General features: G+C 44.4%; 2 protein-coding genes across 6 annotated transcripts in view; both read left to right on the top strand.

The window, feature by feature from the left end:
• Window positions 1-811: 811 nt before the first annotated feature.
• LOC120679643 lies at window positions 812-4,810 on the top strand. Its single transcript, XM_039961282.1, has 4 exons — window positions 812-1,485; window positions 1,798-3,716; window positions 3,848-3,966; window positions 4,063-4,810. The coding sequence occupies exons 2-4, from the start codon at window positions 1,802-1,804 to the stop codon at window positions 4,558-4,560; spliced, it is 2,532 nt and encodes an 843-aa protein (XP_039817216.1). The 5' UTR covers window positions 812-1,485; window positions 1,798-1,801; the 3' UTR covers window positions 4,561-4,810.
• Window positions 4,811-18,699: 13,889 nt separating this feature from the next.
• LOC120679665 (pre-mRNA-processing factor 39-like) overlaps window positions 18,700-22,069 on the top strand; it is a 54,155-nt gene continuing 50,785 nt past the window's right edge. The window contains exons 1-4 of one of the 5 annotated variants that reach the window (XM_039961315.1): window positions 18,700-18,890; window positions 19,802-19,899; window positions 20,091-20,320; window positions 21,422-21,589. In XM_039961315.1, the coding sequence (XP_039817249.1) occupies window positions 18,818-18,890; window positions 19,802-19,899; window positions 20,091-20,320; window positions 21,422-21,589 (569 nt within the window). In that variant the 5' untranslated portion in view covers window positions 18,700-18,817. Of the gene's footprint in view, window positions 18,891-19,801; window positions 19,900-20,079; window positions 20,321-20,435; window positions 20,527-21,421; window positions 21,590-22,069 lie in introns of those variants that run through there. The other 4 variants (XM_039961317.1, XM_039961316.1, XM_039961319.1 and 1 more) reach the window with 4 other exon arrangements.

The raw sequence follows: 22,069 nt of genomic DNA, 5'->3' as shown, positions 1-22,069 counted from the left end.
GCTACAGCTGGCAAATTACTAGCGACATGTAATTAGCTAGTTAGTTGCAATCGAGTACTTTCATCTTCGATTTGCTTGTTTTAATTTGAGTTTTTGCTTTTTCAAGTCCGGCGGCAAAGGTGCCACGGACTTCAGCATCTGGAGATGATGCTGTGGTGGGACAAACCATCCCTTCCACCATAGTGGACCCATCAAAGGGGACTAGGACTACTCTACCGGCGAGTAGTTCCAATGTAGATATTGCCGGAGATGCGGGCAAACAGACCGTCATTACGAGACCTACCCGAAAATTTGGCATCAAGGCGCTTGCCTTCAAAAGGGCTCCCACATAAGTTCCTTGAAACTTGTATTTGTAGGATTTTGTTTGTGTATCGAGTATTTTTCAACTACTTTGTCTTGACAGAGACGCGCTCTTGGAGGAAAAAAGGGATACTGAGGACATCTCAGCCCCCAAGTCAGTAGTGGGGAAGAACCCGAGTACTCCTGAAATGAGTGCTCGTGATGCAGAAGACATGGCCGATGCCATGCTTCTGGACTCTCCACTTCCTGATGCTGAGAGGAGCTAGGAAAAGCTCCCGGAGGGTGATGGAAGTGGCAAGCTGCCGGAGGAGAAGGGTGGCGGGAAGCATCCTGAGGGAGGCGACACGAAGCTGCCTGAGGACACCCCTGCAGGTAAACTTATAAAGCCTTGTACTGAAAAAGTACATATTCTTTGCTCTTAATTTGATTAAGTAGCGCTTTTTCCCTTTAGATTCCCAAAATCCAGGGAATACTGCAGGGATGATTGAAGCAAAGTTTTTAAGGCGTCACCTAGGCGTCGCCTAGGCGACGCCAAGGCGTCCTGGCGCTAATTTTTTCTGGGCGTCGGGGTCGCCACGACTGGAACATGTATGGCGTCCACTATGGCGTCCGAGGCGTCCGCCTTGGCCGATTTGGCGTCCAGGCGTCGCCTTTTAGGTCCTGGCGGACGCTTTAGTCGTCAATCGGCTGCGCGCGGGAGCGGACGCGGGGTCTGCGCGGGAACAGAGATGCCTGCGCGGGAAGGAAAGCCGCGCGCGAGAAGGATTCTGCGCAGGAAGGAAAGCAGCGCGCGAGAGGGATTCGCGCCCTTCCGCAGTAGGCACAGATAGAAACAGCAGCAGAGAGAGAAAGAGAGCGAGCGCGCGGAGAGAGACCCGGCGAAGAACAGCGGCGAGAGAGAGCGGAGAGAGAGAGAGCCGGTGGCTTGCCTTCTTCTCCGTTGCGCGTCCACGCCGGCAGGCGCGTCCCTGTGCGTCTCGTACCCGCCCGGCGACCGCATCCGCCCGCCGGACACAAGTCGCTGCGCAGCACCTCGGCTGCATCTCGTACCCGCCCGGCGACCGCATCCGCTTGCCACGCGGCACCTCCGTCCGACGCCTGTTGCCTGCTCCATCTGCTTCCTCCGACCAGCTTCCTCTGAGCCAGCTGCGACTGTGAGCCGAAGACTGAAGCTCACCTATCCAGGTATGCACGCATGTCGCATCCTCTCTCTGACTCTCCCCTCTTCCTCTGTTTCTTAAAGAGTAACCAGGCCCTTGTGTTTAGCCTTTATGCTTGTTTATTTGCATAGAAAACAGAGGGCGCACATGGTTCTGGTCAAGTAGCTTGATTTGAATATTATGTGAATATTTTTATATGCTCTGCTTTCTATGCTAATTGCCCTGCTTTTGATGCTAATTGCTCTGCTTTCGATGCTAATTGGCCTGCTTGTCTGTTGGTTAGCATACCCTACCGCTGTAACAGCTCATGAACTATTTTCTGTTGTTTTCCTAACAGAACAATGGTAGACCCGGCGTCTGCTGCTGGTGACTATGATCCAAAGACCGATCCGGCTAGGAAGGCAAAATCAAATGATCCTGGGTGGAAGTATGGTTACTGGCCAGACCTTCAGAACAAAGATAAGGTGCAATGCATCTTATGTGGGAAGGATTTCAGTGGAGGAATAAAAAGATTCAAGCAGCATTTGGCAGGTGGATATGGAGATGCAAAGTTATGTGAACATTCCACTTCAGAAATGAGGCGAGAGTTTGCAGCTTATTTGAAGGGAAATAAGAGAAAAAGAGCAAAATATGTTCATGATGATGACGATGACGGTGATGATGATGGAGAAGAGGAAACGGAAGTGGTGGAGGTGGCAGCAAATGAGGGACAGGGTTCTGTTACAGGTCCGGCTTCCCAAGCTTCAAAGGTGCAGCCCAAGCCTCCCAAGACTAAACCAAGTTCAGGGACAGCAGCCAAAAGGAAGCAAGCATTGTTGTCATTCCAGGCTAGTGGTAAAAAGACTCAAGCACAGACAAAGGCAACCAAAAGTGTTGTTGAGATGCTTCGAAAGTCACCAGAAGAGATAGTAGATGAAAGACTTTCAGGGACTTATCAGCCAACAATTGTGGCCAGCCATAGAACTAAGGAGGAAAAAAGTTATGTTGATAAGCAGTGGGCCTTGTTCTTTTATGAGTGTGGCGTTCCATTCAATGCAGCAGCTGCAAGACAGTACCAAATTGCAATTGAGGCCACAACACAGTATGGCTCAGGATACATACCTCCTACACCTTATCAACTTGGAGAGCCTTTGCTCCAACAAGTTGTGAAGGATACAAGCACTATGAGGGAAGATCATGAGAGGGCATGGAAACATTATGGCTGCACACTTATGTCAGATGGATGGTCCGATAGAAGAGGACGCCACCTCATCAACTTCCTAGTGAACAGCCCGGAAGGGACTTACTTTCTAGGTTCAGTTGATGCATCAAGTGAAGTGCATGATGCACCCATGCTTGCTGATTTGCTAGAGAAACAAATTGAAGCCATTGGAAAAGACAAGGTTGTGCAGATTGTAACTGACAATGGTGCAAACTATAAGGCAGCCGGCAAGATTCTAATGGAGAGGATCCCTAGCATATTTTGGAGTCCATGCGCTGCACACTGCTTGGACCTCATGTTGGAAGAGATAGGGAACTTAAAGGCATTCAAGAAACCTATTACACGTGCAAGGCGTATGACAACTTTTATCTATAGGCATGGGAGGATCCTTGCTGCCATGAGGGAAAAGACAGGTGGGGCTGATCTTGTGAGACCTGCAGCCACTCGGTTTGCAACTTCCTTTCTTACTTTGAAGAGTTTGCATAAGCATAAGGATGCTTTGAAGGCATTATTTGTTAGTGAAACATGGACTGGAAACAAATTAGCAAAGACCAAAGCAGGCCTAGATGTTCATGACATTGTGCTTTCCACCCAATTTTGGAATTCGGTGGAAGATTGTCTTAGAGCTTCAGCCCCACTCCTTATTGTGCTTAGGGTGGTTGATGGAGATGAGAAGCCTGCAATGCCGGAGGTTCAAGCATTAATGGACCAAGCAAAAGAGAGGATTAGTCAAAGTTTTGCTATCCAATCCAAAAAACCTTTGCTTAAGAAGATCATGGCTATTATCGAGAGACGTTGGGTAAAACAAATGGATCATCCTCTGTATGGGGCTGCATTGTATTTGAACCCAGGAAAATTCCATCCCCTCATAAAAAAAGATGATGATGCAACTATTGGACAGCTAAGGGGCTGCTTTCTTGATGTGCTTGCAAGAATGGTGGAGGATGAGGAAACTCGAGACAAGATTAATGCCCAAGCCATGGACTATGAATGTCTTAGAGGAGTGGCTTTTTCAAATAAAATGGCCAAACAAAACCTTGAGTCAATGAGCCCTCGTAAGTTATACTTCCCCTTTAAAATTTCAGCAAGTTTGGATCACAAATATTTCATTCCAGCAAGCAATTATTAATAATCTTAGCTAGCTGTCTCCTAATATATGATTATATTTCTTGTTCACTTCCTCTAGTTGATTGGTGGCGTTCCTATAGCGGCCGTGCTATAGAGCTGCAAAGATTTGCAAGGCGTGTGGTTAGTCTTTGTGCTTCATCTTCGGGCTATGAAAGAAACAGGAGTACCTTTGAATTTGTGAGTTTTCCTATCATTCCTTGTTGTTCATTTGTATTTCAGCAAGCACTTTATTGATATTCATACTTTTGCTGCATCCTGTTTTATATTTTGTAGATCCACACAAAGAAAAGGAACCGTTTGTTGCACAAAAGGTTGAACTCTATTGTGTTTGTTTCCTACAACCGAAAGATGAAGTCTAGGTTCCAAAAATTAAAACAGAAGAAGGGAAAGGCCTTTGATCCTTTAGTCATTGAGGACTTTGATTGGAACAATGAGTGGACTGATTCATTGCATGTACACCCTCAAGGTGGTCGCGGATGCGAGTGTGACCTTACATGGAACCATGTTGATGAGGCTCTTGGAGCAAGTGAAGCACTTCGGGGCAGAAATTTTCCAAGAAGAGCCCACAATAGACATGCAAGAAATTCTGCACCTAATGTAGCTGAGGATGACTTGGGTTCGGACAATGAAGGAGAAGGAGAACAAGAAGAATGTTCAGATCCTTATGATGATGCAGATGTGACGGACTGTGAGGATGATCCAAATGAGGAAAATGGTGCTCAAGACATGGAGGCAGACAACATTCCGGGAGAGTTTGATGATGACTATTGAGAGAGATCTCACATTTTCTATTTTGCTATCTATATATGATGTGCACTAGCACTATTAGCAGTTAGCAGTTTAGCACTACTAGTGCTGCCATATTATGCCATTAGAGGTTAATTTGTCACTATGAAACATTTCATGTTTGCTGTATTTCTATTTTATGCTGTGCCCTAGTAATTTAGTAGCTCTAAGACACTAATTATTGTGGAATTGCATGCTAAGTATTGGCAATGTTAAGGTACTATTTGCTTCTGAATTTTGGTGCCATTATTTATTTTGATTGTCGTATGGCGTCGCCTAGGCGTCCGCCTAATTCGCCTAGGCGTCCAGGCGGGGGTAGCTCGCCGTGCCTCGCCTTACCGCCTTAAAAACCATGGATTGAAGATGTGCTAAAAAGGGCCATCTCTGAGGTGCAGGCGAGTGCTTCCCAGGTCTCATCGGGAAGTGTCGTGCCGCAAGAGAAGATGAAGCTTGCATTCAAGTTGCTGGGGGTAAGTAGTCGAATATATCGAGTACTTATGTATAGATCGAGTAGTATATACTGTTCCATTGTTATTTGCCTTCTTGGCAGGAGGTGTTGGGGGAAGAGGGTAGCCAGCCCCAGGACAATTCAGAGCGGAATGCTCTGAAAGGGCGTGTGAAGATGCTCTCGTCTGAGAAGGCTGCCCTTCAGGAGTAGCTTAAGAAGCTTTCCAAGGCCAAAAAAGGTTAGTCTTTAGCATACAAGATGCGATCGACTAGTTGTTCTGCCTGGTATTTATAAGGTTTTCTTTGAATCGAGTACACAGCTTGCTCTAAATCGTTAAAGATTGAGGAAAGCTTGGTACTGGATCTAAAGATTCTTATGTACTGAAACACAGATGAAATTGAAAAGCTTAAGAGGATCAAGGAAGACTCTGACCGGGAGGCGGTGACCGTTCTTCAACAGCTCAAGACCTTGTCAGAATCTCGGGAGTCGATGCAACAAGAGCTCATAGAGCTGAGGCAAGTGAGGGATGCCGCTCAAGAAGTGGCAGAGATTGTGGAGATCCCGGAAGGGAATGAGGATGAACCACTCACTTTGGTGGGGAGGCTTCGTAAAGTACCCGAAAGTTTTGAAAGCTACGTCTCCACAACCACCCGACAGTACGTGGGACATGTACTCGGGTTGGTGAAGTCCTACTGGCCACAGACTCCTCTTGACGCACTTGGAAAAGGCGCGAAGGCAGATTGTACTGATGAAAAATTCAATCAGTATCTCCAAGAGACCTCCGTAGTGGCCGACCAAATAGTTGAGTCCCTGAACAAGCCCGACTCCCCTTGAACTTTGCTTGTAATTTGTTTTGGCGTGGGGCCGCAAGTACTTTGAACAAATGTTGAATATTTGTGTAATATCATGTACTTGTTTTATGTTAGGATTATATAATCCTTTAGTGTGTCAAGCAATTGTACTCGAAAGTCATGAGTTTTGGCAGCATCGCGCCTACTCAATCGTGATAGTGGATACGAAGAATTGTATCCGTAAGTGCCATAGAAGGCAAAGAATTCTCGAATAGGATCGAGTTGGATGGTTCTGAATCAGAACTCTAGTGCTGACCGGTTAGGATTGAATCCCGCAGGATTAACCAAGTGGGAAAAGTACTAGTGTCATAAGCCGTAGCTTAGTCCGAATTTCTTTGTGGAAAGAAATGTTTTGTTAGAGCGGTGCTCTTATGGACTGTAAGAGAAAAACTCTTTATTGAGTATTTGGAAAGTTAGGAGCTTAAGATGTTCTTTGATAGATAGGTGAACAGGAGGCTCTCGACAACTACTCAGATTACTAAGGGAAAACAAAACTGTTTTTGCATATCGAGCAAGCGAGTAGCACCCGTCAAGTACTCGAGGCAAAAAAGCTCCGTAGTTGGAACTCCCTTAGTAGTCTAAGCAAGCAGGAGACTCGTGTCCACCTTTTGGAGTACCAAGAACTTATTTTTGCTCCTTGGAGGGTTTTCATAGTTGACCAGTTAGGATAGACCTCGATTGGTCACCCAGGTAGTATACAACTTTTTATGAAAGTATCCCCAAACTACTCGATCCAGTGAGTAGCATGTTCTATACCAGGACTGGATTGATTTTTGAAATATAACTGTTAGGATGAGGTCCGTCGAGTTAACCAAGACATAAATATTTTAGAAATATCCAAAGCTTACTCGAGTGAGGCGAGTAAGGTGTCCTACCCAAGGACTAGAGTAGTTTTAATGACAGGTCTGTTAGGATGAACCTCGTCGGGTTACCCAAGATGAAAATGCCGAAAAAAATATCCCACAACCTACTCGAGCCAGCGAGTAGGGTGTCCTTAAACCAAGGACTGGAGTAATTTTTAGGACAAGTCTGTTAGGTATGAACCCCGTCGGGTTATCTAAGACAAAAATGTTGAAAGGCTATCCAAAACATACTCGAGCCAGCGAGTAGGGTGTCCTTAAACCAAGGACTGGAGTAATCCTTAGGACAAGTCTGTTAGGTATGAAGCCCTACCTGGCGCGCCAGCTGTCGGTGTTTACCGCCAAGCCTGCTCAGGGATACCCATAGCAGTAAGGTTTGTAGGTAGGGATCGACTGCTCTGGGACTCGATGGTGCATGGAACACAAAGATTTAGACAGGTTCGGGCCGCGAGTTGCGTAATACCCTACGTCCTGTGTGGTTGTTTGTATTGCCTTAGGTGTTGATCGTCTTGAGACTAGTCACGTATTTTCCGAGGGTTTTGGAAAAGTGACATTTTTCAGAGTCAGAGTTTGTGTCGAACTCGACAAACCTGATGGTTCGAGTTGGAGTTGACACGTTTGCTGTGTTGTCCGAATCGAGCTCGAGTAGAGCTCTTTTCTCGTCGAGATCTGCAGTTTTGCAGATGTCGGCGGGTTGGAGTGTGATTTTCAGTTTAGGCGAGTTGGGCGTGGCAAGGTGGCTGGAGAAGCCGCCCGATCCGTCAGCCATGCATGCCTAAGAACCAAAAACAAGGGTTGTGCCCTCGGGCACGTTGTTGGTGTCGTTTGATCTGGCTATCGAATTTTCCGATGAACTCGCCGAATCCCCTACCTGGCGCGCCAGCTGTCAGTGTTTACCGCCAAGCCTGCTCAGGGATACCCTTAGCAGTAAGGTTTGTAGGTAGGGATCGACTGCTCTGAAACTCGATGGTGCAAGGAACACAAAGATTTAGACAGGTTCGGGCCGCGAGTTGCGTAATACCCAACGTCCTGTGTGGTTGTTTGTATTGCCTTAGGTGTTGATGTCTTTCGAGGGGGTCCCTGCCCGCCCTTATATATTCGGGGGGGACAGGGTTACATGGAAAATCCTAGCCGAGTACAGTTGGAACCCTACTACACACAATTGGGTAGTTTCCTTTGTACTGCAGCTAGTTCTACACCTATTCGGGTAGTTACAAGAGAGGTAAGGTATATCCATGAGCTATCCCTTACTCTAGAACATTCTATGCCTATAATCAGTCCCGCTGCCCCGGGTCTAACATTGGTCGCGATGCATGCAATGTCATCATCTCAAGGAGAAATGAGCGTGAGGAAATAGAGGCGTACAACCCTTCTTCCAACTACGTATCCCATTAAAGGCTTCCGCAGCCTTCAAGAAGCACAATCCGGCAGGTACCCGTCCCCAGGGTAAACCGCGCACCCCACATCATGGAGAAACATCTTTCGGCGGAGATAAGGTCAACAAAACGCTCCTACGCAAGTGCTTTTTGCACCCAAAGAGCTCCCATACGATCTTCGAGTGTAACTCACTCCGCAAGGCCCTTGGGGCACCACTCCTAAAGGAGACCTTACCAATAATCTAGTCGACAGCTATATCGACTAGTTTATCACCCAAATAATTTTATTCAGTTATGTAAACCATTGCTCGCGTTTACAAGCAAGGGGTAGGTGTTAAGGGTCAGAGTCTGTCATTTTACAATTCCTGTAGTCTCGACAAATTTTCAATAAAAGTTGATTCCGTCATTAATCAACTACTTGGCTCTCGCTCATCTGACACTTACCCCATCATAAATACCACTCTGAACACCATGCTCAGCACTAGAGCATCTATCAAGTAGTTTTTTATGGTTTACTTCGAGTACTCTTACGACATTTTCATCTTGGGTAATCCGACGGGGTTCATCCTAACAGACTTGTCCAAAGAGTTACTCCAGTCCTTTTGTTAGGACACCCTACTCGCTGTCTCGAGTATGTTTTGGATACTCTTCCGACATTTTCATCTTGGGTAACACGACGGGGTTCATCCTAACAGACTTGTCCTAAGAGTTACTCCAGTCCTCGGTTAGGACACCCTACTCGCTTGCTCGAGTAGGTTTTGGTATCCTTTCGACATTTTCGTTTTGGATAACTGTTGGCGCTCCTTGAGTATCCATTTTATCCCTTGTTTAACTTTGATAATGGCATAAATTTAATATCAGAATCACTAACCATCCTAACCTCAGCCCAATTATTGGTCGTTTTCGTGTTTGCACATATATTTTGGAGGTACTTCGTTTTTGCAGGTTTTTGACCAATTTTTTAGCATGAAATGGCGAGGCCCACGATCACGCGATGACACGAAGAAAGACGAAGGCCAAAGCCCGAACAAAGGATCGAAGGCCATGATGATTAGAGGCACGTTCATCCACATTCACCCTCCAATGAAGCCCAAAGGACAAAGCCCACAAGATAAGATCAAGATACTTTGGGGCTAAGTAAAGCAAAGAGATATTTAAGGAAGGATTTTCCATCCTATCCTTTTCCTCGAAGAAATCTCGAAGATAACGACGTCTAATGGGTTGCAATCGTGAAAGACATAAACTCTAGAAGATTCCAGGAGACTTGGGGAGAAAGATGAACATGAGACGGCGAAGGAAAGTGCCAGGCCGGCCGGCCTAGGCCCATTGGGCCGGCTGGCCCAGCCCTTTTTTAGGTCGGTTCGACCTCCCCTTTGACCTAGGGTTCCCTGAGGCTATTTAAAGACCCCTCCCCAAGGTTCACGCAGAGATCAATTCGGGAGACGACGCCAAGGAGCAGAGAAGATAGAGGGACACCTCTCGGAGAGCCGTGGGTCGTGCTAGTTGTCTAGGGGATTCCCTAGCCGACGTGGGAACCTTGCAAGGAAGACCACGTCGGAGTTCTGGAGCTAGAATCATCAAGATCAAGGTAGGGCCCCGGTTGTGATCTTGTGATGTACAATCATTCATGGTGAAGTTATTTGTGATTCCGAATGTTTAGCGACCATGTTCTCTCTTTCGATTTCGTTCTTTTCTTTGGGTTTGCTTCATCCTAGATCTATTATCGAGATAGATCGCTTAGCATGATCTTGTAGTCATGGTGGCTAGAGGTTCATGGCGGAACTACCAAAGGGGGTTCGACTTGCTTCAGGGTATTTCGTTCAAAAGGGGGGCGTCGTGACAGGCCGTCTCCACAGAGTAGGCGGAGTATCGAGGGATCGGATTGGAGATTTTGGGTTTAAAGAGGCTTTTCATTGAGATTCACATCTACCTTACTTCACTTCATCTAGATGGAATTACAACATATGCATGATCTAGGTGATCTAGATTGGTTATCTCTAACTTTCTCTTGCTACCTTCGGTGTTTGTCGTTTTTATTAGATTAGATTCGTTTTCACCATCTCAACACAAAGGAATCTCTATGCTAGTAGATTGTTTCTTGTCTCTTTGGTTCCGTGGATTGGTAAACCTTGGGGGAGTACTCTAAGGGAAAAGCTACACGAAACCGTGCGCTTGCGGTATATAAATCGGGGGCGTTAAGGAGCGTCAACAATAACCCGACGGGGTTCATACCTAACAAACTTGTCTTAAGGATTACTCCAGTCCTTGGTTTAAGGACACCCTACTCACTGGCTCTTCCGACATTTTCGTCTTGGATAACCCGACGAGGTTCATCCTAACAGACTTGTCCTAAAGAGTTACTCCAGTCCTCGGTTAGGACACCCTACTCGCTGGCTCGAGTAGGTTTTGGATATTCTTTCGACATTTTCGTCTTTTAATCCTGCGGGATTCAATCCTAACCGGTCAGCACTAGAGTTCTGATTAAGAACTATACAACTCGACCCCAATCGAGAATACTTTGCCTTCTAAGGCACCTATGAATACAACTCTTTGTATCCACTATCATGATTGAGTGGGCGCGATGCTGCCAAAACTCATACTTTTCGAGTATAATTACTCGACATATCAAAGGATAGAATAATCTTACCATAAAGCAAGTACTTGACATTACACAAATATTCGACATTTGTTCCAAAGTACTTGAGGCCCACACGCCAAATCAAACTACAAACAAGATCAAGGGGAGTCGGGCTGATTTAGAGTCTCCACTATCTAGTCATCCACCACGGAGGTCTCTTGCAAATACGGATTGAAATGTTCATAAGTACAATCAGACTTTGCACCCTTCCCAAGTGCATCAAGAGGAGTCTGTGGCCAGTAGGACTTTACCAACCTCATCGCCGTTGCCTATGGTGACGTTCACCTTCTTGTTAGGCTTGCCATCATCTCGGTCCTTGCAGTAGCTGCAGTTCTTCGCAAGATGCCCTTCTTTGCCACACACAAAATATGCTCTGACCTTTTTATCCTTCTCAGGTTTCTTCTTGAAGTTAGTGGTTTTCTTAGGCTTTCCCTCCATAGTTCATCTTACCCTTTCCCTTACCCTTGTAGGTGGGCTTGTTCACTATGATGTTTGCACTTGCACCTTAAGCGGATGTTCCTGGAGCATCCTTTGACCTTGCCTTCTCTTCCACATCGAGAGCTATAATTAGATTCTCGGTGGAGATATCCTCTCGTTTGTGTTTCAGGGTTGTGGCAAAAGCCCTCCAAGATGCAGGGAGTTTGGCAATAATGCCCGCTGCCACAAATCTGTCCGGCAAAGGACAGCCTAAACTTGCAATCTCCCTAACCAGTAGCAGCATCTCATGTGCCTGCGCAACTATCGACTTTGCAGCATCAATGCTGTAGTCATAGAACTGCTCACAGGTATAGAGTAAGCGACCACCTTCTGAGACTGCAAATTTGCGCTCAAGTGCATCCCACAAATCTATGGGGTTAGTGTAATCCATGTACAGATCATACAACTGGTCTGACAACAGGGATAAGACACATCCAAGCGCCTTATCACTATCACCTGCAAACGCCGCGGTCTGCTCAATCGTGAATGGCATAACTGGATGGATCACCCACCACAGTCCCATAGACATGAGCCTATTGACACCGTTTTTCAGCACGCGTCAAAAGGATGATGAATGAAGGGAGTGCCAAGTTGAAAATGGCGATGGTGCATGGAGGAAAGGATCGGTCGCGATTTAGTACCGATCAGGCGTCTTAGCATTTATGGGAAAGTTTTGGTACGAGACAGACTCGGTTTGGAAGGTGGTGTTTTTTTGTTTATTAAAATAGATTTCTTAAGATAGAATCGTACTTTGTCGTAATCGGCTAGGATTGTGTTAGCGTGGGGTATAAATATGAGCCCCCCCGGCTATTGTAAAGATTGATACACATCCAACAAACACAACTTTACTACTAGCAATTTACTTTCTCATCGGCGACTTCGCCATCCTTTTTTCTTTTCCGCGAATTCTTTCGAGCTGATCAAGGATGCCTCACATTCGAGCGACTTGGTTTCTTGGTAAGTCTTCGTTTTACCGAGTAAAACTGAGCTTTAGCTTCCAGGCGCATCGCTGTGGCTTCGTTTAGATCTATTCAAAATTTACCGAATTTATCTAAGCTTTGATCTCTGGCGCATCACTGTTTTCTCGTTTAGATCTATTCACAAACTATCCAGCCACATGTTGCTTTGGAATTCTCTTGAATATGCCATAAATGGACCAAATTCCAACACTTCCAACCTCCATCTGTTGTTCTTCCTTCATCTCCACGATGTCTGAAGGTGTTCTAGGTGGCCTGCCGATCCTAGAGCAACCCTGTGTGAGCCTGCATTGATGGGGTCCCTCCCGGGCAAGCGTTCGTTGGACTTCGCCGATTCTCACTGGCGACCGGTGTAACCGGCTTGACCTTTCCTCGCATGAGGCAATGCATGGAGCTCCTCCTCGCACAGCGCGACCTAGCGCATTCGTGTGTTGGCCCGAATTGGGTGCAAACATATTTTGGCAACTCCGCTGGGGAAAAAAGATCTTGGTTATTTCAAAATCGATCTAATCTACTCCATCTACTACCATGGTGAAGCAGTCACGTCCTAGTGACATTGATGCCAACAACATTATTAGGCCGACTGTCGATGAACTATCGGCTGAAGATCGTCATGCTTATGAAGCCCTCATCAAGGAGTGCGAAGAGGAGAGCATACAGTGCAAAGAGAAAGAAATCAAAGAGAAGCGTCAGTGGTTCTTATCTCACTTCTCCAAGAATCGAAAGGGCGACGTCTCCAAAGACAAGGAGGTGGTCATTCTTTCGGATGAAGGAGAGCAAGGCAAAGCAAACAGTAATGTAAGTACTTCAGCATCATCTGTTACTTTGGAGAAAATTAGTCAATTACTAGTTAATGGTCAGGAGAAGATGCTTGCTACTATCCAAAACATGATTGATAAGTCGTTAGGAAAGCAACCCTTGGCCAATGATAGCCGTGCTCTTGTATCTAGTGTTGCTGGTACTTTTCAAAACCTTACGATGCCTCCTGAGTCATCGGCAACACCGGCACCACAGTATGGTATGCCGATGAAATTTTATGATGGTTAGAAAACTCCAGAGCAATACAATGCACAAGGAGCGGTCAGACCGGTTTCACAAACCGGTCCGACCAGTCATGGTGGACCGGTTCCAACCGGTCAGACCGGAATCCCAACCGGTCAGACCGGTCCTGGTGCTCTGGTGGCGTATCAGTCGTCTCCTGAACCAATTGCTAGTATACCTCCTGTTCAGTCTGATTTTAACCAAATAAATGGATTTACTGGTTATTGTGTTCCTCCAAATGCTACTATGACATATAATTCATATACTATGCCTCCCCAAAGTTCAGTTTTTTCATACGGTGCAGCGCCAAATAATGGTTATTTGCAGCAAGCATCGTATACACAACCGAACCATGCACCGTAAATGCCAGGCGGCCTAAAAGTGGTCAGCCGGCCTGGGATTCTTTCCTTAGGTGTCGGATCAATCGCCATTGTGTGATGGACGACGTGTTGTGACTCTTCCAAGGCGGTTCCACGTTGCTTGAACGTTATTCATGTGGAAGGTGGGCCCTTTGATACATGTGACAAGCTCATCCATCCCTCCACTTGTGTTAACTTCCATCCAATTGTTGGCATTGATCCTCTTTATGTTTCTTTGCATGTAAGTGCAGGTCCAATCCTTGGATGATCAACCCAACTTCGAGTGGCCACTTCTGGAGCCCATTGGAGGGACAAATAAGGTCTTCCGGCCTTAGTTTCACTTTTGGCTTATCTCCCAAGTGTTTAGGGGTCCATTGGTGAGTCCCAAAGGCTACGATGATGAGTGGTAAGTGATTTGGGGAGGTGCCAAGCCGGCCGGCCAATGTCAGGCCGACCGGCCAGGCAGGACCACGTCTGTAATTTTCTCCAAGGCATAACTTTTCCATCCGGACTTCAAACTGGGAGATCCAAGTGTCCATTTCGATCATCTCGACGAGCTCTTCAACATGGTGCTGTCAAATTTGGCATTTATGAATATTTACAATAGGGGTCATATTATATCCATTTTTCACCATCGTTTCATATGCTCCATTTAGTGTTGTTTCTTGCTTATTTTCATCATAGTCCTGCAAAATATCTCAAAGCACCAAAACTCGTGGAACTCATTAGTTTAAATTAACTTTATATCCCAAATACTTCAAGTTCCTTCAATATATGCAACGGTTGGCGGCCATAATAGGCCACTTAAGGAGCTCAAGTTCCCTCATGATGCTCACTACCTCATGTGCCTATTCCACGACATTATGATTGTTCACCATCTTATAGTCATGGAAACTCTCCATAAGGTAGAGTTCACCGCCTGCATCTAATGCATCATACTCTGCAGTAAGCACATCCCACAGTTCCTTTGCATTGGTACGGTGCATGTGTGCATCATACACCTTGTTCTTAAGAAAATTGAATATGCACCTGATGAAGAGATCATTGACCTCCGTGAACTTCTTCTGCTCATCACCAGTAAGTTCACTTTTAGGCTTGCCAAGTATCTCATCCCACACATGCATAGCTTTAAGCCAGAGATCGACTTTGATAAGACATCTCTTGAAGTGCACAACAGTAAATTTTTCTAGCCTCAGTGCCTCAGTGAAACCAGCCATAGCTTGCCTATAATAAGGTTTTTGGATTGTTGAATAATTAGGCAATTGCATGACTAAATTCCGAAATAAATAAATTATGAACATGATAAAATCTAGTATGAACAATTTTATCATACTAGCAACAAGACACAACAGGGTCATGATCTCAGAAAACATGATTAAGATCTGGCTTAAGCAAAAGTGTACATATTGACTGGATTAACACGGTCTTGCAGACGGAGTGTCGCAGTCACGTTAGGCGTTTCCCAAAAACTTTATTCGCCCTCTCCCGGTGCAAGATCGTAAGGATGGGACAGATCTCTGCTCACCCGTTCGTCAGTGCACGCCGATGCTTGGGATGGGACAGACTATGAAGGCGGCATAGCAGCGAGAAGGAGGCAGAACCCTAACTCAAATTAGATTATTTTGGTGAAGGCTGATAGATCATATATATAGGAGAGCCCACAACCTCGCGTTGTGATTGCATCTGATTAAGAAACTGGTTAGACTTTCATATCTCATAAACTTAATGGCCAAGTAACCTAAAATTAAAACAACAAAAGAAAGCCACGCTCTCGCAAGGCGAGGAGACAGATTTTGACAAACCATTCATGCGGACGTCGTGCGCCCGCACCTTCTAAGTGAGTGCGTGTGGAGCTTCCCATCTCTCCCCACACACATAGCTTGGGGAGGCGGAGACAATTTTCATATTTATGTTGGTCATACTCCACTTCAACTGACAAGATGGGACTAAAGGATTCACACCACTCATTTACTTCCTCATGCCCATATGGGCCTTTGAGATGTTATTGGAATTGTTGAAGTCCCCATTGGGCCAAACCCAAATTTCAACACTTTATTGATCAGATGGCTCGTAAATGATAATGATTAACTAAAACGTGGAGTGACCATTCTGGATAACCGTGTAAACCCTAAGACACGGAGCCACGGAATTACTTGCTAACTAATTAGATACCTCCAATGTGTCAGACACGAAGCCACGGAACTACTTGCGTGGCATGAATCTTTCTGGAATAAGGATAGGACATGTCCTATACCTTAACATGTTGTAATGTACTTGGATACGAAGAGGACCTGTTCTAGATGTCCTATACCTTAACATGTTGTAATGTACTTGGATACGAAGAGGACCAGTTCTAGGTATAGAACGAAACTATTCGGTATAACCCGAGTAGAACTCCTAAGCTCATACCAGATCCATAATACATGTAACTAGGGGTCGATAACGAGCCGTACTCGTTTCTCCAACGACCAAAAATAGCAGCTCGGCTCGGATCGTTACCAGCTTGAGTCAGCTTGTTTTGGCTCGCGAGCGATGCAGATGAACAATAAAATCTCAGATTTGAAACCGGAGTATGTAGGCAACCGTGAATTGAAGTAAGAAGAAACTTTGATTTCCAAACAACACAGAATCACACGCCATTAAATACAAGACCTGAACAGGCAATAGAAAGGAAATGAGATATTAAAGGGTGTTTGGAAGAGCTCCACTGCACCAAATTTGGCTCCACTCCACCTTTTTTTGTCCAAACACATCGCTCCTCAAGAGGTGCTCCACCAAATTGTGGAGCTGGTGGAGTTGAAAAATATTACCCACCTGCCACTGATTACACACTTCTCATGCCCTTTCAAATAGAAAAAGTCAACATCTCAACCAGTCTGCTCGCCGTCACCATCTGGAGCTTGCCCCCGCCCCCGCCGTCCCCACTGGGCTCGCTGCCGCCGCCCTGCCCGGGCTCACTGACATCGCCCCTGGGGCTCGCCGTCGCAGCCGCCGTAGGGGCTCGCCGCCGCCGGCCCCGTCCGAGGTCGCCACCGCCTGGAGCTCGCCGACGCCCCGGAGTCCGGCTGCGCCCTGGGTGCACCACCCGTCTAAACCTTGTGTTGATTGCACCTTCGAGTTCCTAATCTCGGCGACACCCTGCATATAAATCTATTACCTTGGGTATCCCTCGGTAGGCTTAACGGCGAAACACACAACATAAAAAGGGGCACGTGGTGCGGGATTTTCTGTCTGCCAAAGGGTGTACACATAACACATGTGTTTGGTTTTTTTCATACCTTGAGGAGGCTAACTCACGCAACTACTGAAACCTTACCTGGCCATTGACTTATTTGGAGTCTACGGAAAGATTTTGTGGTGGATCCCTGCAACTCACGTTAGAAGTGTTTACGGCCTTTGCAAACCTAGGCATGAACATGTCTTTGGATAAATATGTACAACATGTGCATAGTGTTAAAAATATATTAGTCGGATCACAGTCATAAGCGACATGAAACTTCGCATGACAACTAATCTATCTAGCTTTTACTTTATTGCTGTTTATCCCTCTTTTATCGTAATTGTGGGATTGAATTATATCATAGTAAATATGTTGCTAATCATGTAATGCCAACTAAATGCTCACTGCAGTCAGTCAGCTAACCTTAATCCTTGTTAAAGTTTTGCATGTCATTTTTCTACATACACATTTATTGAATACTATTTACAAGCATACTCAATTTTGCAAATCAACGCTGCTCAAAATCAAACATATTTGAGAAGTTTACAGAGGATTATTAGGAATTCTAGGCTTATATTCCCCAAATCGAGTTAAGTTTGGTCATGCCACTGCTAGAATAATTACAACATTTAAATACTTTATTTTTTAATTAGAACTTATGCTACTCATGAAATAATTAAATTTGTTACCATTTATGATACTATTAGTACTATTCACTTTTTGTCGTTGTATGCATGTAACTCAATTCTGGTGCACCTATTATTTAGGCAAAATAGCCGTTTTCATTCCTCAATGATCGTCCGAGGGTTAATTTCATCCTTAAACTTTCAATGAGATCAATTAGTGCTCCAACTTCCATTTCAGGTCAATCGCGTCTCTCATCTTAGTTGGTCATCTATGTTAGCGTGCCAACGTCACCTTATACTATTTTTTTCCCTAACTCATCACTACCAAATATCATGTCTTCTCATCTTTTACAATGTCACTCAAACTCCATCCACCTTATTATCTCTCACCCCGCACTCAACTTTACATTGAGTAAATTGGAGACCAAACCATATATTCAAACAAAATAAAAGGTTGGTGGTGACCTAAACAATAGATCAAGAAGAGAGGGGGTGCAAACAAGAGGTATATAAGGTATTCTGGTATGACTTCACAGAAAACAGTTCTAGGATGACATGGCACGCCAACATGGACAACCATCTAGGATGAGGAATAAGATTGAACTGAAACAAAAATTTAAAAACTAAATTGGTACAATTCAAAGTTGGGAGACAAATATGAGTAATTGTTGAGGGATGAAAACGACTATTTTGTCTACGGTTTACTGCTCCATTTACCTCTTTATAAATCGGGTATGACAGACACGATGGTGAACCTTCTAAACATATATTTGGTTTGGGGATGAATGGGTTAGGATGAACCTAAGTACCTAACCCCATTTTTAAGGATGGGATTGACCCTTTTCATGTCTGATTGAGAGGTTTTGTTCATCGGGATGAGATCTAGATCAACACCGTTAAGCCACAAACCGTTAGTGATAAGCTCATTAGCTACCCTCATGACGCAAGCGCAGCCACACATTTCAATTGAAATCCATGCAATTTAAATCGCTGGGACATGGGATGTGTAGAATAATGACGCAATAAAGTCAAAGCTTACTTATTGAGTGAAAAATAGTTGATTTTTGCCTTTTTCCATCCCATATCTCAAACAAGCCAACAATAGATAGAAGAGGTGTATTTTGATTGGTCCAAAAAAATGCGCTTTTTTCATTTTCTCCTAAATTCCAGCCGTATGCACTTTTTCTCATTTTCTCCACTGTACGGTATTCCTTATTTCCTTTGAACAGTACGAAAGGAGCAAAGCATTCCCCCACCGTGAGCAACAGTTACAGTCCTGGGTCCGACCCGAAGTCCCGAACCCAGCGCACGCCGCCTTCCGACCCCAAACCGCCAGCCACGCCAGCGGCGACACCCTTGGCCACCGGAGATGGAGCCGGAGGCCGCTGCCGCAGCCCTCGTGTCGGACGCCGCGGCGCCCGAGCACCACCCATCGCAACTCGGTGAGCAGATCCCGTTTTTCTTTTTTCCTTTCCTTCCGAGGGAATTGCGTTTCAGAATCGTTGTGGATTACAACTAAATCGAAGGGTCTTGAAGGCACCAGCTCCGAATTGTTTAGGGTTTTAGGCAAAGTGCCCCAGGTATTTGTGCGCGGAATGAGCGATGTTAACACTGATGCGCACACGAAACCTTGGAACTGCTGGGGTTATTACACTGGACCGATCTGAGAGGAATGTCAGTCCTTTATCACCTACAAGAACTGCTGATGCCTATGTGTTGAAGATGGGGATATCGACTGATTTCCTTGGGCTCTGTGAGCTCTTTAAGTAGGTTTTAGGGTTTTGGTAGTTGGTCTAGTTCTCTGTCCATTATGTTCTTTGTTCATGATTTTCTTGAGCAGGAACAGCATGTTATTTTTATCAAGACATGATAGTTACAGTTAGGTACATATCGGAAGACAAGTGTAACTCAAGGTGCTGAAGGGGGAAGGCTCAACCTGCCAGAACCTCCTGTTGTGCTTTTTTTTTTCCCCTCATGCAGTTTGCAGTGGAATGAAAGTCAAATGAGTATAGGATTTGGGTTATTGTTGGCAACAGGGGATCTGTGATGGTGATAAGTAGGTAGAAAGGTAGCTAGTTATCAATTTCATGGGATCAGGCTGCCAGAAATCTTCTGTCTTTGCTTGGAGTACTGCATGTGCATCTGAACAATGCATAGCTAGTTATCAATTTCATGGGATCAGGCTGCCAGAAATCTTCTGTCTTTGCTTGGAGTACTGCATGTGCATCTGAACAATGCATAGCTAGTTATCAATTTCATGGGATCAGGCTGCCAGAAATCTTCTGTCTTTGCTTGGAGTACTGCATGTGCATCTGAACAATGCATGGGACATGACTGTTTGACTCTGTACCAGATGTTTTCAAGAACAGAATTCGACTATTACATGATAGGAACACGCACGGTTTCGATGCTTGGGTATCATTAATCAGTGCTGCAGAGGGAATGTCAGCAGTAAGTGGAATCTTTCTCATTGTTTCATTCAATATTTTCACAGTTTTTGATACTGCCTCTCCTTTTCTCATGTGATGTTACATGATCGCGTAGAGAAACTAGTGGAACTTTATGTTTCTTTCAATGCTTTTGAATTCTGGGTCACTATATATTAAGCATTCATCTGGTTTCTGATGTTAGCCTTGTTTCAGGATGACATAGATGTTATAAGCTTGGTATACAATAGCTTCCTATTGGAATTTCCTTTGTGCTATGGCTACTGGATCAAGTATGCAGCTCACAAGGCACGTTTATGCACAAACAGAGATGTAGTGGATATTTACGAACAAGCTGTCCAAGCTGTGCCTCATTCTGTTGATCTTTGGGTCAGTTACTGTGGCTTTGGTACATGTGCATATGAAGAACCTGCTGATATTAGAAGGTGAATGAAACATTAGCGTAATATTTGTTTGGAGTCAATTTTGCTGCTTATTTACACTGAAGAAAAAAATGATTCTCCTTAGTCTTTATCATTTTCTTCTTTTGCCCTCCTTTAGATCTTCATAATAATTCTTAACATAGCGTATTAGAGCATCCTCGATAGTGGAGTCAGCCATAATCAATAAGAAGCATACAAGTCTCCTAAAGGTAACATACCAAACAACATGTTCAGTGGATTAACCATAGCATATTCATATAGGTTTATTAATTGCATGCCTATTGGTAGACATGAATAGACTGCCTACTAACTAGTATAGTAGTATTAAGCCTTTATCTCTCCTTATTAACCTTCCCTACCACAAAATCAAAATGCTAATATGAATGCTGGTTTGGCATTGCAGAGACGCCCTTAGTCTTATGTTTTGAATGCTACAAACTGATATTTCCCTGAGCCAGCTACAATGTATTTTTTTATTAATTCCTAACTATTACCCAGTGGATGAGTTTCAAATATTTGGAGCAGAAAGATCATTGATTGGCCAACTGTTAATACAAAAATATGAGCATTCTCTTGTAAACTTCTAATACAAATCAAATCAAACTAGATAGTTCTTGAGCATGGAGATAAAAAGAAGTCTAGATCTCGGGAAGAAAAAACAATGTAGTTCTGGTAGTCTCGACCCTTAAAAAAAATTGAATCATTCAAATCTCTCTGTGACCTGGAAGTTCTGGGTTCGAAGCAGCCTCTTTGCAGAATTTCAAAGTAATTTTCCAAGGGTAAGGCTGTCTAGGAATTCCCTTCCCCAGACCCCACCTTGTGTGGGAGCTTTTGCTCTGGATGTGCCCTTTTTTAAATATCTTTGTGCCTTTCTGCCGCCCACCCACCCACTCACTGATTGATGGAATATGTATGTTATCTCAAAATGCAAAATGGATATTGCTTGCAGCAAGTTATAATTGCACAGAATGTTTAATAAACATCCTTTGATCATTTGATATCATGTTGAACCTTTCTGATGAGGTCTAGCCTGTTGTCAAGTTTTATTGTATACTACTTCTGTAGTTCTGTACATCTTGTACTTATCTTTTTTCTACATGGCAGTTTATTTGAAAGAGCTTTATCTCTTGTTGAAAAGGATTATTTGTGCTATCGCCTATGGGACAAGTACATAGAATTTGAAACTTCTCAGAAACAGCTGATTCAGCTTGCCTCCATTTATATTAACACTCTGAGATTTCCCACAAAGAAGCTGCACATGTATTATGAAAGGTATGTATTGGCCTCTTATGATGTCACCTTGATTTAACATTTGCATTTTAGGAATTATGGTACTCCAGTTAGGCTATTCTCACTATTATTTTATCACCTATCAATATAAGAGTTCTGCTGCTGTTAGACTTGCTCTTTTACTCTTCTTACTGCTGGCAATTGATAATCATTATTCCGTTTTCATTAAGTTTTGACCCTGACTACCTGAGTAATCATATTACCGATATGATCAACGACCTGGTGTTATAGTAAATTGTTTATTGAGTTAGTTAATGTAGAGATGACATTAAACTCCCACCTCCTCTTGATATGTGGAGACAATAGCGAATAGCTAACCTTGCCAGTTATTACTTACAAGAATAATATCCTCTACTTCAATTTCAAAAGAATATTTTGCAGGCCATAGCAAAACAATCCTTCCCAAGCAAGGTTATGTTAGATCTGCTAGGATGGTCAAGAGATTATGCAGGCCCTTAGTTG

Source organism: Panicum virgatum, chromosome 6N (genome assembly GCF_016808335.1).
Source record: "Panicum virgatum strain AP13 chromosome 6N, P.virgatum_v5, whole genome shotgun sequence".
NCBI lineage: Eukaryota > Viridiplantae > Streptophyta > Magnoliopsida > Poales > Poaceae > Panicum > Panicum virgatum.
This window is presented reverse-complemented; position numbering and strand designations above follow the sequence as displayed.